Source organism: Eleutherodactylus coqui, chromosome 12, assembly GCF_035609145.1.
Source record: "Eleutherodactylus coqui strain aEleCoq1 chromosome 12, aEleCoq1.hap1, whole genome shotgun sequence".
In the NCBI taxonomy this organism is placed as follows: domain Eukaryota; kingdom Metazoa; phylum Chordata; class Amphibia; order Anura; family Eleutherodactylidae; genus Eleutherodactylus; species Eleutherodactylus coqui.
In genome coordinates this window covers 59318841-59334812 of record NC_089848.1, presented here as the reverse complement: position 1 = coordinate 59334812, position 15972 = coordinate 59318841, and the positions used below count along the sequence as shown (strand labels likewise).

Below are 15972 nucleotides of genomic sequence, written 5' to 3'. Positions count from 1 at the left end.
CGACTACCAGTAACAGCCGACTCCCGCTGCATGATGGCACTGGCTCAGCTTCTAAACCTGTGCTAATCACAAAACGTAAGCTTACATCATGTTACCTACCCTGCAGCCAGGACGTAAACTTACACCCTGTGGCATTAAGGGGTTAATTAAAAGGAAACAAAGCAGACTTTGTAATTGGTTTTCATCAATGAGTTTTTTAGAACTGAAGTGCAAGCAGTGTACATAGCCTTGAATCATAACTCTTCTTTATCCATCAACGTAGATGCCTGAGGGCTTGTTTTTTTCAGGAAGAGTTGTATTTTTCAATGGTTCTGTTTAATGTACTCAAACACTTTTAAAAAATTTTAAGTGCAGTGAAATGGTTAAAATAAAGATTCCACTATTTTTGGGAGGGTTTTGTTTCTACAATGTACACACTGCAGCAATAACAGGATAACTTTATTCTAAAGGGCAGTACGATTACTACAACACCAAATTTATATAGTTTTTTTGCGGCATTATTGCATAATTTTTTTCCAAAGATATTTTAATTTTTAAATTATTTTTTACTGACATCTTCTTGACAGCTATAACTTAAAAAATGTTAAACTAAACTTTTTAGTCCACACAGGGGTCAAGAACTTGCGATAGTTTGATTTCTACTGCAATATAACATTGCATTATACCGTGATGTGACAGGCAATCAATCGCCGTCACAGTCATGGCTTGAAAGGCAATCTGCAATGGCAGTCCTGAGGCCTTAAAGAGGGCCCAGTGTGCCATGTTTTTTTTTTTGCCTTCCTCTGGATAGCATTAAGGGGTTAAAGGCATCGTATCAAGATTTGCAGTTGTATCCCATCTACAGGATAGAGGATAACCTGCTGATCCGGTATCCTGTGGATCTCAAGAATGATGGACCCATGTCCTCCTGACTGCTGGGTTACCCACCACAGTGAGGAGCAGACTGAATAGGGCGCTGACCGCACAAGTGCTATAGTCACTTTCAGTGGGACTGCCAAGATACCAAAGCAGCAAGCGTATGTAGTGTCCCAGAACATCATTCTGGACCCCTCAATAATTGTCATACATGCCTGTCTTATGTGGATGCACTATGCAAATCTGTTATGTCTATTTTCTGTATGTATGTTGCAAAGCTGCAGCGTCTGAAGGGTTAAAGGGGTTGTCCCGAGGCAGCAAGTGGGGCTATACACTTCTGTATGGCCATAATAATGCACTTTGTAATATACATTGTGCATTAATTATGAGCCATACAGAAGTTATAAAAAGTTTTTTACTTACCTGCTCCGTTGTTAGCGTCCTCGTTCCCATGGAGCCCGACTAATTTTCGCCCTCCGATGGCCAAATTAGCCGCGCTTGCGCAGTCCGGGTCTTCTGTAGTCTTCTATGGAGCCGCTCGTGCCAGAGAGCGGCTCCGTGTAGCTCCGCCCCGTCACGTGCCGATTCCAGCCAATCAGGAGGCTGGAATCGGCAGTGGACCGCACAGAAGAGCTGCGGTCCACGAAGCAAGAGGTTCCCGGCGGCCATCTTCACAGGTAAGTATAGAAGTCACCGGAGCGCGGGGATCAAGGTAAGCGCTCCGGTAAGCTGTCTGTACGTCCCTGCATCGGGGTTGTCTCGCGCCGAACGGGGGGGGGTTGAAAAAAAAAAAAACCCGTTTCGGCGCGGGACAACCCCTTTAACTACACAAAATCATTGCCTGTCAGCTCTGCTGCATGCTGAATGTATCTATCTTGAAGTTCCTGTGACGTGATGTGGATGAATCTATAAGTATGAGTGATTGGCTTCCAGAAAGGAGTTCTCTTGGATGACTACATGTATATATTCCCATACAGAGACCCAAAACAGACAGACAGTAAGGGAACCCGTCACCTGCCTGAAGCACCATAAACTAACTTATGGTGCCGCTAGGGCAGGTGACAGGGAGCCGGGTGAGGTGTATTTCATACTCACCCCCTACCTTGTTCCCACCAGTAAAGTCTGCGTCGGTCGAAAATCTGACTCTTTAGACTCCCAAAGACTTGTATAAGTTAACGTGTGCAAGGGACTATGAAGTCAGGTTTTCTGCCGGTATGCAAACTACACAGGCGGGCACAACGAGAACCAGGCAGCGGGCTAGTATGAATACCACCTCACCAGCCCAAACAGCACCAGAAGTTAGTTTATGTTGCTTTAAGCCAACTTTCCATGGGCGAGTGCAATATTGGGCCGTGAATCATGGTCCCATATCACACTCGCCAACATGCGGTTTCCCCACGGACGCGAGGAGTTATTTTATCAAAACCACATTACTTGGCGGAGGATCGCAGGGTGTCTCCCATTGTTTTCAACTGGATAAATCCTTGCACTCACCTGCATTTAGCAGTGTGATGCTGCCGCCGACCCTATTGGAAACAATGGGCGGTGCTAGGACATGTCCAAAGCTAGGACGGCCGTGATTTGTTTCCCGCGATGTGATGCAACACAGGGTGGGGTGAGGGGAAGAAGTCGCTCATGTGTACGACTCCATTCATATGAATTGGGCTCATATTCACATTTCACTCTAGACAGAACTATTGGAAGTTTGTGACATCCTATATAACAGGAGCTCAGATGCCCCCGCGGCAAGTATCACTGCAGACAAGCCCTACAGTCTGACATCATTTTGAAGCCTGCGCATCATAGACGACAGAACTGCAGGAGGTGGTAGAAGTGCTGGTAATGTAGGAGGCAGTTTGTGGTCATACCTTTGCAGGGAAGAACCAAAAGAAGAGGTTACTGTCATACGTCTTGTTCACAGTCAGGTATCCTGAATAGCTCTTCACATTCGATCCCGGCAGTTTTCCTACAAGGCTCAACTCACGTGCTGGAATGAAATTAGCGATTATGTAAACCTAAATTTTAAATGATGCTTTCTGTGACAGTCAACCACAGCAGTATACATGAATGCGAACAAGGTCTTAAAATGTAAGGTCACTTCATCCATTAGTGGGGGCTATGGGATTACATTATGACACTTTGTGGTATCTTCGAAGGAAACGTGGAGCAGCAGCCCTCGCTTACTGAGGGTTTCCACCCAGTAAAAATGTATGTGGACAGGATATTTTAATGGTAGTCACTTTGGAATTTGGACTCCTAGGCTTGAAAGGGGTTGCCCACATTGTAGCTTGTGGAACCATGGCCACTTATTCGCATAATCATTAGAGATGAGCGAGCGTACTCATCCGAGCTTGATGCTCGTTCGAGTATTAGGGTGTTCGAGATGCTCGTTACTTGAGACAAGCACCACGCTCACTTTCATCTCTGAGACATTAGCGCGCTTTTCTGGCCAATAGAAAGACATGGAAGGCATTACAACTTCCTCCTGTGATGTTCCAGCCCTATACCACCCCCCTGCAGTGAGTGGCTGGGGAGATCAGGTGACACCTGAGTATTAAAATCTGCCCCGCCCACGGCTCGCCACCGATGCATTCTGACAGAGATCAGGGACAGTGCTGCTGATGCTGCTGCTGCTATAGGGAGAGCGTTAGGAGTTATATTAGGCTTCAAGAACCCCAACGGTCCTTCTTAGGGCCACATCTGACCGTGTAAAGTACTGTTGAGGCTGCTGTGAGCACTGTTGCACATTTCTTTTTTTTTTGTATATCGGGCGTGCAGAGCATTGCGTCCTCAGTCTGCAGTCATTGTACAGAGTATAGAGCCAGTACTGGTGAGGCAGTTACAGTGGTACAGGGAAAGAGATATACAGGCTATATAGGCAGTGGGCTTTTTCAAAAAAATTGGGGAACAATAGTATATTTGGGCTGCCTGTGACCATCTTCAGTGTACTGCGTGTCTGCTGGGGGTAGTAGTCCTAATTAATACACAGCTAAGCGTTACAGCAGGCTTGACTGCTTCTGCGCTGTGAATTCCACTAGCTGAGTCATACGCACCTACGTCACAGTGCAGGCGTGCACAAAACTTATTGCTGGCTCTGCTGTCTCCGTTACATCACCACCGTCATCCCGCCAGAGGGAAACAGTATACATAATATACGCTGCCTACAGTATCTGTCTGCTGTACCAGCCCTGCATGTAAAAAAATAGAAGCAAAATACTTAGGGCCTACTAGTGGCCTTTGGCCACTTGACTGCTTCTGCGCTGTGAATTCCACTAGCTGAGTCATACGTACCTACGTCACAGTGCAGGCGTGCGCAAAATTGTTTGCTGGCTCTGCTGTGCGTTCCGTAAGTGAAATCAGCCTCCAACCACAGGCCAATAAGTGGCACATTTAATTACAGCGTTCTGTTTCTGCTCTACTCGTAATACACCATGCTGAGCGGTAGGGGTAGGCCTAGAGGACGTGGACGCGGGCAAGGACGCGGAGGCCCCAGTCAGGGTGTAGGCACAGGCCAAGCTCCTGATCCAGGTGTATCGCAGCCGATTGCTGCGGGATTAGGAGAGAGGCAAATTTCAGGAGTCCCCAGATTAATCTCACAATTAATGGGTCCACGCGGTAGACCTTTATTAGAAAATGAGCAGTGTGAGCAGGTCCTGTCGTGGATGGCAGAAAGTGCATCCAGCAATCCATCGACCACACAGACCTCTACGCCGTCCACTGCTGCAACTCTGAATCCTCTGGCTGCTGCTCCTCCTTCCTCCCAGCTTCCTCACTCCATGAAAATGACACATTCTGAGGAGCAGGCAGACTCCCAGGAACTGTTCTCGGGCCCCTGCCCAGAATGCGCAGCAATGGTTCCTCTCCCACCGCAGGAGTTTGTCGTGACCGATGCCGAACCTTTGGAAAGTTTCCGGGGTCCGGGGAATGAGGCTGGGGACTTCCGGCAACTGTCTCAAGAGCTTTCAGTGGGTGAGGAGGACGACGACGATGAGACACAGTTGTCTATCAGTCAGGTAGTAGTAATTGCAGTAAGTCCGAGGGAGGAGCGCACAGAAGATTCGGAGGAAGAGCAGCTGGACGATGAGGTGACTGACCCCACCTGGTTTGCTAAGCCTACTGAGGACAGGTCTTCAGAGGGGGAGGCAAGTGCAGCAGCAGGGCAGGTTGGAAGAGGCAGTGCGGTGGCCAGGGGTAGAGGCAGGGCCAGACCGAATAATCCACCAACTGTTTCCCAAAGCGTCCCCTCGCGCCATGCCACCCTGCAGAGGCCGAGGTGCTCAAAGGTGTGGCAGTTTTTCACTGAGAGTGCAGACGACCGACGAACTGTGGTGTGCAAGGTTTGTCACGCCAAGATCAGCCGGGGAGCCACCACCACCAGCATGCGCAGGCATATGATGGCCAAGCACCCCACAAGGTGGGACGAAGGCTGTTCACCGCCTCCGGTTTGCACCACTGCCTCTCCCCCTGTGCCCCAACCTGCCACTGAGATCCAACCCCCCTCTCAGGACACAGGCACTACCGTCTCCCGGCCTGTACCCACACCCTCACCTCCGCTGTCCTCGGCCCCATCCAGCAATGTCTCTCAGCGCAGTGTCCAGCCGTCGCTAGCGCAAGCGCAAGTACGCCGCCACGCACCCGCACGCTCAAGCGTTAAACGTGCACATAGCCAAATTGATCAGCCTGGAGATGCTGCCATATAGGCTTGTGGAAAAGGAGGCTTTCAAAAACATGATGGCGGTGGCGGCCCCGCACTACTCGGTTCCCAGTCGCAACTACTTTTCCCAATGTGCCGTCCCAGCCCTGCATGACCACGTCTCCCGCAACATTGTACGCGCCCTCACCAATGCGGTTACTGCCAAGGTCTACTTAACAACGGACACGTGGACAAGCACAGGCGGGCAGGGCCACTATATCTCCCTGACGGCACATTGGGTGAATTTAATGGAGGCTGGGACCGAGTCAGAGCCTGGGACCGCTCACGTCCTACCCACCCCCAGAATTGCGGGCCCCAGCTCGGTGCTGGTATCTGCGGCGGTGTATGCTTCCTCCACTAAACCACCCTCCTCCTCCTCCTCCTACGCAACCTCTGTCTCGCAATCAAGATGTGTCAGCAGCAGCACGTCGCCACCAGTCGGTGTCGCGCGGGGTGGCAGCACAGCGGTGGGAAAGCGCCAGCAGGCTGTGCTGAAACTACTCAGCTAAGGAGAGAAGAGGCACACGGCCCACGAACTGCTGCAGGGTCTGACAGAGCAGACCGACCGCTGGCTTTCGCCGCTGAGCCTACAACCGGGCATGGTCGTGTGTGACAACGGCCGTAACCTGGTGGCGGCTCTGCAGCTCAGCAGCCTCACGCACGTGCCATGCCTGGCCCACGTCTTTAATTTGGTGGTTCAGCGCTTTCTGAAAAGCTACCCACGCTTGTCAGACCTGCTCGGAAAGGTGCGCCGGCTCAGCGCACATTTCCGCAAGTCCAAGACGGACGCTGCCACCCTGCGGACCCTGCAACATCGGTTTAATCTGCCAGTGCACCGACTGCTGTGCGACGTGCCCACACGGTGGAACTCTACGCTCCACATGTTGGCCAGGCTCTATGAGCAGCGTAGAGCTATAATGGAATACAAACTCCAACATGGGCGGCGTAGTGGGAGTCAGCCTCCTCAATTCTTTACAGAAGAGTGGGCCTGGTTGGCAGACATCTGCTAGGTCCTTGGAAACTTTGAGGAGTCTACCCAGATGATGAGCCGCGATGCTGCAATCATTAGCGTCACCATTCTTCTGCTATGCCTCTTGAGAAGTTCCCTGCAAAGCATAAAGGCAGGCGCTTTGCGCTCGGAAACGGAGGCGGGGGAAGACAGTATGTCGCTGGATAGTCAGAGCACCCTCATGTCTATATCTCAGCGCGTTGAGGAGGAGGGGGAGGAGCATGAGGAGGAGGGGGAAGAGACAGCTTGGCTCACTGCTGAGGGTACCCATGCTGCTTGCCTGTCATCCTTTTAGCGTGTATGGCCTGAGGAGGAGGATCCTGAAAGTGATCTTCCTAGTGAAGACAGCCATGTGTTGCGTACAGGTACCCTGGCACACAAGGCGGACTTCATGTTAGGATGCCTTTCTCGTGACCCTCGCGTTACACGCATTCTGGCCACTACAGATTACTGGGTGTACACACTGCTCGACCCACGGTATAAGGAGAACCTTTCCACTCTCATACCCGAAGAGGAAAGGGGTTCGAGAGTGATGCTATACCACAGGACCCTGGCGAACAAACTGATGGTAAAATTCCCATCCGACAGCGCTAGTGGCAGAAGGCGCAGTTCCGAGGGCCAGGTAGCAGGGGAGGCGCGGAGATCAGGCAGCATGTACAGCGCAGGCAGGGGAACACTCTCCAAGGCCTTTGCCAGCTTTATGGCTCCCCAGCAAGACTGTGTCACTGCTCCCCAGTCAAGGCTGAGTCGGCGGGAGCACTGTAAAAGGATGGTGAGGGAGTACGTAGCCGATCGCACGACCGTCCTCCGTGACGCCTCTGCCCCCTATAACTACTGGGTGTCGAAGCTGGACACGTGGCCTGAACGCGCGCTGTATGCCCTGGAGGTGCTTGCTTGTCCTGCGGCTAGCGTCTTGTCAGAGAGGGTGTTTAGTGCGGCTGGGGGAATCATCACAGATAAGGGTACCCGCCTGTCAACCGACTGTGCCGACAGGCTTACACTCATAAAGATGAACAAAGCCTGGATTTCCCCAGACTTCTCTTCTCCACCAGCGGACAGCAGCGATACCTAAACAATACGTAGGCTGCACCCGCAGATGGAAGCATTGTTCTCTATCACCATCAAAAACGTGGACCTTTTAGCTTCATCAATCTGTGTATTATATTCCTCCTTCTCCTCCTCCTGCTCCTCCTCCTGAAACCTCACGTAATCACGCCGAACGGGCAATTTTTCTTAGGCCCACAAGGCTCAGTCATATGACTTTAGTAAACAATGTTTATACGTTTCAATTCTCATTAAAGTGTTGAAACTTGCACCTGAACCAATTTTTATTTTAACTGGGCTGCCTCCAGGCCTAGTTACAAATTAAGCCACATTAACCAAAGCGATTAATGGGTTTCACCTGCCCTCTTGGTTGGGCATGGGCAATTTTTCTGAGGTACATTAGTACTGTTGGTACACCAATTTTTTGGGCACTCGCCTACAGTGTAATCCTAGTAATTTTTATGGGCTTCGCCTGCACTCATGGTACAGCAAGGTGTGTGGGGTTGGCCCACACTTTTGCTACATAAATGTAACTGGGGCCTTGTCTATACTGCAACTACTGAAATGTGCAAGAGACTGTTATCTCCCTAAACTGCTGCAACGGGAATGTTACTGTGGCCTGTCTTGACTGCTACTACTACTGAAATGGAACTAATACTGTGCTCCACCTATACTGCTGCTTCAGAATTGTTACTGGGGCCTGTCTTGACTGCTACTACTACTGAAATGGAACTAATACTGTGCTCCCCCTATACTGCTGCTAGTGATATGTTACTGGGGCCTGTCTAGACTGCTACTACTACTGAAATGGAACTAATACTGTGCTCCCCCTATACTGCTGCTTCGGAATTGTTACTGGGGCCTGTCTGGACTGCTACTACTACTGAAATGGAACTAATACTGTGCTCCCCCCTATACTGCTGCTAGTGATATGTTACTGGGGCCTGTCCCTAATGCTACCACTGAAATGTTACTAATTCTGGGCTCTTGCTATACCGCTGCTAATGCTATGTCACTGGGGTGTGGAAACGGAGGCTTCCCAAAGACATGATGGTGGCGAGGCCATTTCCCACCAACACGGTTACTGTTAAGGTGCATATAACCATGGACACGTGGAGAGGACACGTAGTGCCTCAAAAACATCCCCCTCCTCCTCCAACAATGAAAACATTCTTGGCATATACCTTTGCATAGGTCCGTCTGGTGGCAGTCCAAGAATTTCACCTTTACCGACACAACAAGAGAGCCCCCACACCATCCCCCCGCCACGGCCCACTTAATCCTGGCCGCATTCCGAACACCAACTAAATAAAACCGCTCTACTAGGTCCGCAGTCGCCACCACATTCCCACCAACGTGGTTACTGTTAAGGTACATATTACCACTCTGACTGGGGCATGCACTGTGGGCTGAAGCACACCTGTATTGTATGTGACGTTAGCTCTGCTGAGCAGGGCACTGCAATGGGATACATTAATGTACCGCCGAAGCCCACCTGCATTTAATCTGACATTAGCTTTGCTGTCCAGGGCACTGCAATGGGATATATTTATGTACCGCCGGTGGCTTCCTGGGACCCACCCATGCTGTCAGTCCACACGGAGTTGTAACTGCATGTGTCTACTTATAAAGAACCCCAGTCTGACTGGGGCATGCAGTGTGGGCCGAAGCCCACCTGCATTAAACCTGACGTTACCTCAGCTGTGATGGGCAATGCAATGGGATATATTTATGTACCGCCGGTGGGTTCCAGGGAGCCACCCATGCCGTGCGTCCACAGGGACTTCACATTAGGGAGTTGTACCTGCCAGTGTCTATGTATTAAAAACCCCGGTCAGACTGAGGCATGCAGTGTGGGCCGAAGACCACCTGCATTTAATCAGACGTTACCTCAGCTGTGATGGGCAATGCAATGGCATATATTTATGTACCGCCGGTGGCTTCCTGGGACCCACCCATGCTGTCAGTCCACACGGAGTTGTAACTGCATGTGTCTACTTATAAAGAACCCCAGTCCGACTGGGGCATGCAGTGTGGGCCGAAGCCCACCTGCATTAAACCTGACGTTACCTCAGCTGTGATGGGCAATGCAATGGGATATATTTATGTACCACCGGTGGGTTCCAGGGAGCCACCCATGCCGTGGGTCCACAGGGACTTCACATTAGGGAGTTGTACCTGCCAGTGTCTATGTATTAAAAACCCCAGTCAGACTGGGGCATGCAGTGTGGGCCGAAGACCACCTGGATTTAATCGGACGTTACCTCAGCTGTGATGGGCAATGCAATGGGATATATTTATGTACCGCCGGTGGCTTCCTGGGACCCACCCATGCTGTCAGTCCACACGGAGTTGGAACTGCATGTGTCCAGTTCTAAAGAACCCCAGTCTGACTGGGGCATGCAGTGTGGGCCGAAGCCCACCTGCATTAAACCTGACGTTACCTCAGCTGTGATAGGCAACGCAATGGGATATATTTATGTACCGCCGGTGGGTTCCAGGGAGCCACCTATGCCGTGCGTCCACAGGGACTTCACATTAGGGAGTTGTACCTGCCAGTGTCTATGTATTAAAAACCCCAGTCAGACTGGGGCATGCAGTGTGGGCCGAAGAACACCTGGATTTAATCGGACATTACCTCAGCTGTGATGGGCAATGCAATGGGATATATTTATGTACCGCCGGTGGGTTCCAGGGAGCCACCCATGCTGTGGGTCCACAGGGACTTCACATTAGGGAGTTGTACCTGCCAGTGTCTATGAATTAAAAACCCCAGTCTGACTGGGGCATGCAGACACCTTGACAGAATGAATAGTGTGTGGCACATGGGTTCCCCATTGCTATGCCCACGTGTGCAGCTCCTGATGGAGGTGGCACAGGATTGGATTTCTCATTGCTTCTGTACAGCATTGTGGGCTATCGCCCCGCCCCTTTTAAAGAGGGTCGCTGCCTAGCCGTGCCAACCCTCTGCAGTGTGTGCCTGCGGTTCCTCCTCATGGCAGACGCACTTATAAATAGACATGAGGGTGGTGTGGCTATGAGGCCAGCGTGTGGCATGAGTGCAGATGAAGGCTGCGCAGGGACACTTTGGTGTGCGCTGTGGACACTGCATCGTGCGGGGGGGGGGGGGGGTTGGGCAGCATGTAACCCAGGAGAAGTGGCAGTGGAGTGTCATGCAGGCAGTGATTGTGCTTTGTTGGAGGTAGTGTGGTGCTTAGCTAAGGTATGCCTTGCTAATGAGGGTTTTTCAGAAGTAAAAATTGTTGGGGGGGGCCACTCTTGCCGCTATTGTGGCTTAATAGTGGGACCTGGGAACTTGAGATGCAGCCCAACATGTAGCCCCTCGCCTGCCCTATCCGTTGCTGTGTCGTTCCCATCACTTTCTTGAATTGCCCAAATTTTCACAAATGAAAACCTTAGCGAGCATCGGCGATATACAAAATGCTCGGGTCGCCCATTGACTTCAATGGGGTTCGTTAGTGGAAACGAACCCTTGAGCATCGTGAAAAGTTCGTCTCGAGTAACGAGCACCCGAGCATTTTGGTGCTCGCTCATCTCTAATAATCATAGTAGAAGTCCGCAGGTCAGTTGTGGGTTTACAGATGGTGGCTGCTGAGGTATTGGAAGATACCAGGCAAGTACCAGTTCTTTAATGTTATACCACTCCCTCTGCCAGTTTTTTTTAAACACCCCCTTTGATGTGTTCATACGCACAATGTTGTCTTGTGCCATCATCTGTTTGTTGCCACTTGGCGCATGGGATGCAATGTGTCCAAATTGTTACCATAGAACAGAGGTCTCGTTTCCCAGTTCTTATGAAATGTTACTAATGACATGCTGGGAGTTGTAGTGTTCACAGCCTGGGGAGCCACAAGTAAGAGACTGTGTAAGCAATAAAAAGTATAGAGACTCCAATACTAAGCCATGGAGTCTCTCCTATACGGACTGGTGCGTTTTATTACAAAACCGCTGAGCATGGGAACCAAAGTTCTAATAGTTGGAGATGGGAAATTAGAGCTAAAATAAAAAAAGATATCAGAACATTCATCAATCACAAGCCAATATGGAAAACCAGATGGAAATGCTCTGTTTTTACCTTCATCGATCTTCCCACTGTCCAGGTAAGGTGTGAGGAAGAGCGGCTCCCCAGGATCCCCTTTAGTGGTTGGCGCTACCTTCACTCTTTTAAATATGTGGCTTAAAGAACTCCTTGCATGCACCAATTCCAGGTTACCAGCCACCAGCACCAGAAGGGTCAGAATTCTTGAAGTTTCCATTGTTTACCTGTAACAAGAAAAAGGATTTTACTGCAATTGTTAATTTGATCTAGACGAAAATTCAGAGCCAAGTGGCTGCAATATGCACAACAGTTGGGCCAATAAACACACAAAGACCCAACAAACCTAGTAATAAAAACTGAAGCTACAGTGGATGGATCCCCATTATACTAATGGGATTATGAGAGACTTTGCATTTCCGTTTCTATTGATGACCTACCCTGATGATTGGCGGGAGTCTGCTGCTCAGATCCCCACTGATCAGCTGATTACCAGCACCGCTGTCAATACAGGAAGCAGATCACACTGACTATACAGCATCAGCCCAGGTTAGTATTGTCAGTGCAGCTCCCATTGAATTTAATGGAAGTAGTACCACCAATACCAAACTGGGCCGCTGTGCTATGGTCAGTGGAATGTGCTTTCCATAGTGACAGCGGCACTGATAATCAGCTGTTTGTTGGGAATCTGAGCATCAGACCCCCGCCAATCATCTACTGAGGACAGGTCATCAATAGAAACAAGAATGCAACGTCTTAGACAACCCATTTAAACAAGCCTAGATCTCATCATCTCATGTTTAGATACAGATCACCGGGTAAGTGATTGTATGACTAGCCTGTGGTTTTTAAACTATGACAGCCAGGAAGCAGATTCTAAACTTTAATGTTTTTCATGCAATATCATAAAGTAAAGAATTGAAGAACCAGGTACATGAAGGCCTCAGACTGAGTATGGTGCCTATAGATATAGAATATATTTTGGAATGTAGAATCAGTCCAACAAGGGCCAACAGAATAACAACTAAAAAGCAGATTAAAAAAAAAAAAATTATATCGCGCCCCAAGAAGTTGTTTTTCTGCAAAACTTGGCATGCAGTTACATCTCAGGCAGATATACAAGTAATTAGAGTTGTGGTGTGATTAGATGAACAGTCTTGTAACTGAGGCCCTAAAAGTGGTGCCACTGGTTCTCAGCCTATAAAAGGCTCTCGGAGGCTCCTTGTGTGTAGTGATCTCTTCTTCCGCTTGTGTGGAGCTTTTTGGCCACTAGACGCCTCTATGACGCAATGGAAGAGAATTCACACAGTTGATAGAGTATAAGAGGGGCGCATCATTGGAGTACAAGAAGTTGGATAGCCATATTGACAAGTTGCCCGCCACCTGGGCCGTTCTGACCAGACTGTTTGGAAGTGTTGGGACCAGTGGATGTGTGAGGGCACACAAGGCAACTGGGCTCAGGACGCCCTCGACAGACAATCCAGGAGAGAGAATAGTCTGATCATCCAGCAAACACAAGAAGCCCCAACTGTTCCATTGTTGGCCATCCAGAGACCGGTGGCACGGCTGTTTTACGGCTGTTTTACTGCGGCTATCTGAGCATTTAAACTAATCTTGTGCAAAAGAGAAAGAGTCCTTAGAAATTTTAGTGCAGTTTTATTCTGTGCTTTGCAAGGAATGAAATCCTTGGTGAAAGCCTTTCACTTCACCACGACAAAGCAGGCTGCGGGTTTGAAAATACACTGCAGATTTTTCTTTCTCTATAAGAGCTCATTCACACGAGCGTATGCGTATTTCAGTCGCATAAATATGCAGTGTATATGTGTATTCCCTGCATATTGTGTTTTTATGCCTACGCAAATGTGAATGAGTCCATTAAAAATCCATGGGTACTATCTTACACCTGTGTGAAGGAGCCCTCGGTGAATGGGGTTTGTCAAACATTGCACTTTACATTGTTGCAGAATGTCAGCGTGCATGCTGCAACAATTCCTCTATGTGTGAACACACCCTTAGAAATCTCCATAACCTCGCTTATTAATGATTTAGTAGCTATTAAGTTGTTTTTCCTTATGCCAATATGTCTAACACCACGATTATACCACTACATGACTGTTAATGGTCCACTCTGGCAAGAAACATTTTTTTTCCATCCCTGCACCCCCCTCACCCGATTGGTTGTCACACTCTGGAGGTTGACTCTGTATACTGCAGGTACTTCTATGCAGTGCAGCCTCCTGTCTGATGCTTATTAGGAACTATCTTGATACAGAGATTTCTGATTTTACCATTTTGTGCTATCAATCCCATGATGCATTAGCACATTATACATGCAGCTAGAGGCTGCACCATCTCTGCTGCAGGGAAACCACTGCCATTATGTATTCACCGACGTAAGCTACAGACCATAGGGATCCACTGCTGAAGAGCGTATGTGACTCCATGTAATATCACACAGCAATTAGGCTGACTGGTTTGGGAACACATAACCCCAAGTAAATCTGAGCTGGCCAGAACGGAGATCACATGACCATCTGAGGAGGAGGCGGCCAGGAGTTTCAGATGGAAAGGAGTAACTAACCAAGGTAACACTAGCTGATGTGTACATACTGGGGAGCAAGGTACACAATGAATGTTTTATAAAGGTGATGTGGCCCTTTAAACCAGCAGAGCTGTTTAAAAGAAAAACACTATGATCAGGAAAACCTTCTGCAAAACTGAAGCCTCTTATGTTGCTTCCTGTGCATTTCAAAGGTTCAAAGCTTTTATTTATCAGCTCTTATTCGCAGCTTTAAAACCCACAAACTCTTATTTACATGAAAAATATTCTAAATGGGTACGAAAAATGAAACTGAAAATTCTTCATGCAAATAAAAAGTTTCCTGTTAGGAAAAAACAAAAAAAAGAAAAACAAAACTTATGTTGATATTTGTGAAATCAGTCCTCGTTGTGCCGACAAAGGTCTTTATAGAAATACTGTTTGCATTTATTTACATCCATAGTGAAAGGTTCTTTACATTTTCAGCGGCTCTGGATGCAAAGAGGCAACTTTAATGTAATGCTGAGTGGTTTTTGTTTTTTCCCTAGAACCACCAGGTCTGTCCACGGGCCGTGTCCGATACGGCATCTCATCTCCATTCAAGTGGTTACGGCTGAATCGCATTACCGAACAGTCCATGGACAGACCTGCACAGTGTATGGAAACACAGCAGGATTTTGTTAATCTTATACAAACCCCTTAAATGGCCTCTGTCATTACTAAAACTAGGTTATGGGGCTTTAAAGGAGAAAGAACAGGGAGTCCGGGCAGCAGCGTTTCATCCTCACCGGGTGCTCTGATCCCGTCCTGCCACACGTGATTCTTTTCAGACAGCTGTGTACACATGATCTCCCACAGGGATGAATGGGAGCGTGTGCACAGAGCCATCTACAAGAGTCCTGTGTGGTGGGACAGTACAGGATCGGAGCACCCGGCAAGTAGGAAACCACTTCCTGGACTCCCTGTTATCTCACCGTTGAACCCCATAACAGAAGACAGGTTCCCTTTACATTAAAGTGGAAATACAGTATTGTGTAGGCTAGGTGTTATATTCCATATATATCATAGACTATTACCAAATATAAGCCAAAAAAGTGTCCTTTTGGTAGGTATCTTGCTATACATTTGCCAACACTTTCATTACATCTGCATACAAAAAAAAAGATATAGAAAAACTGTACACTATATACATTTCCAGGGTTTTTAGGTTTCTTACAGCCTTGAACTTTAACATAGTACAGATTGTAGTAACCTCCACTCAGCAACTAATCTGTAAGAGGCGCTGCTCAAGTATCACATGTCCAGGAGAACAAGTATCACATGTCCAGGAGAACCTCTGGAGCGGTCCCACAAAGCCCAATGCTCGTTCTTACAATAGGCAAGTCTCCATGTCGTCATAAAGAAAAGTTTTAATAATGCCCATATCCCAACCCTGTATGGTCTAGGTATTCTCACCACCCGCAGCCTCAGGATCACCCGTGCTGGACTCCGACCAACCTTGTTCTGCATTAAGAAGATATACTTGACTTGAGAAGCCGATGACCAATGACCAAGTGCTACAATAGTTCTATTACTACACACTAACCACAGGGCCAGGCTGCATACGGAAGCAAGTTCTGCAGGAAACTCCTAGAGCAAGTCCCAGCACTACATCAGGGGAAGAAAAAAGTTACAACTCCTTTATTAAATATATAAAAAGGAACAACCCAATTCTAAGAGTTCCCTAGTCATTACATAACCAACAACCAAACTGCTGAGCAATTTATAGACACATC

The 15972-nt window shown here is 48.5% G+C and overlaps 1 protein-coding gene across 1 annotated transcript in view; it reads right to left on the bottom strand.

Annotated features, from left to right (window-relative positions):
- LOC136587140 (probable serine carboxypeptidase CPVL) overlaps positions 1-15701 on the bottom strand; it is a 55392-nt gene extending 39691 nt beyond the window's left edge. The window contains exons 1-3 of the mRNA XM_066585644.1: positions 15653-15701; positions 11698-11885; positions 2724-2842 (exon numbers count right to left, since the gene is read on the bottom strand). Coding sequence (XP_066441741.1) covers positions 2724-2842; positions 11698-11878 — 300 coding nt within the window. The 5' untranslated portion in view covers positions 11879-11885; positions 15653-15701. The remainder of the gene's footprint in view (positions 1-2723; positions 2843-11697; positions 11886-15652) is intronic.
- Positions 15702-15972: the final 271 nt, after the last annotated feature.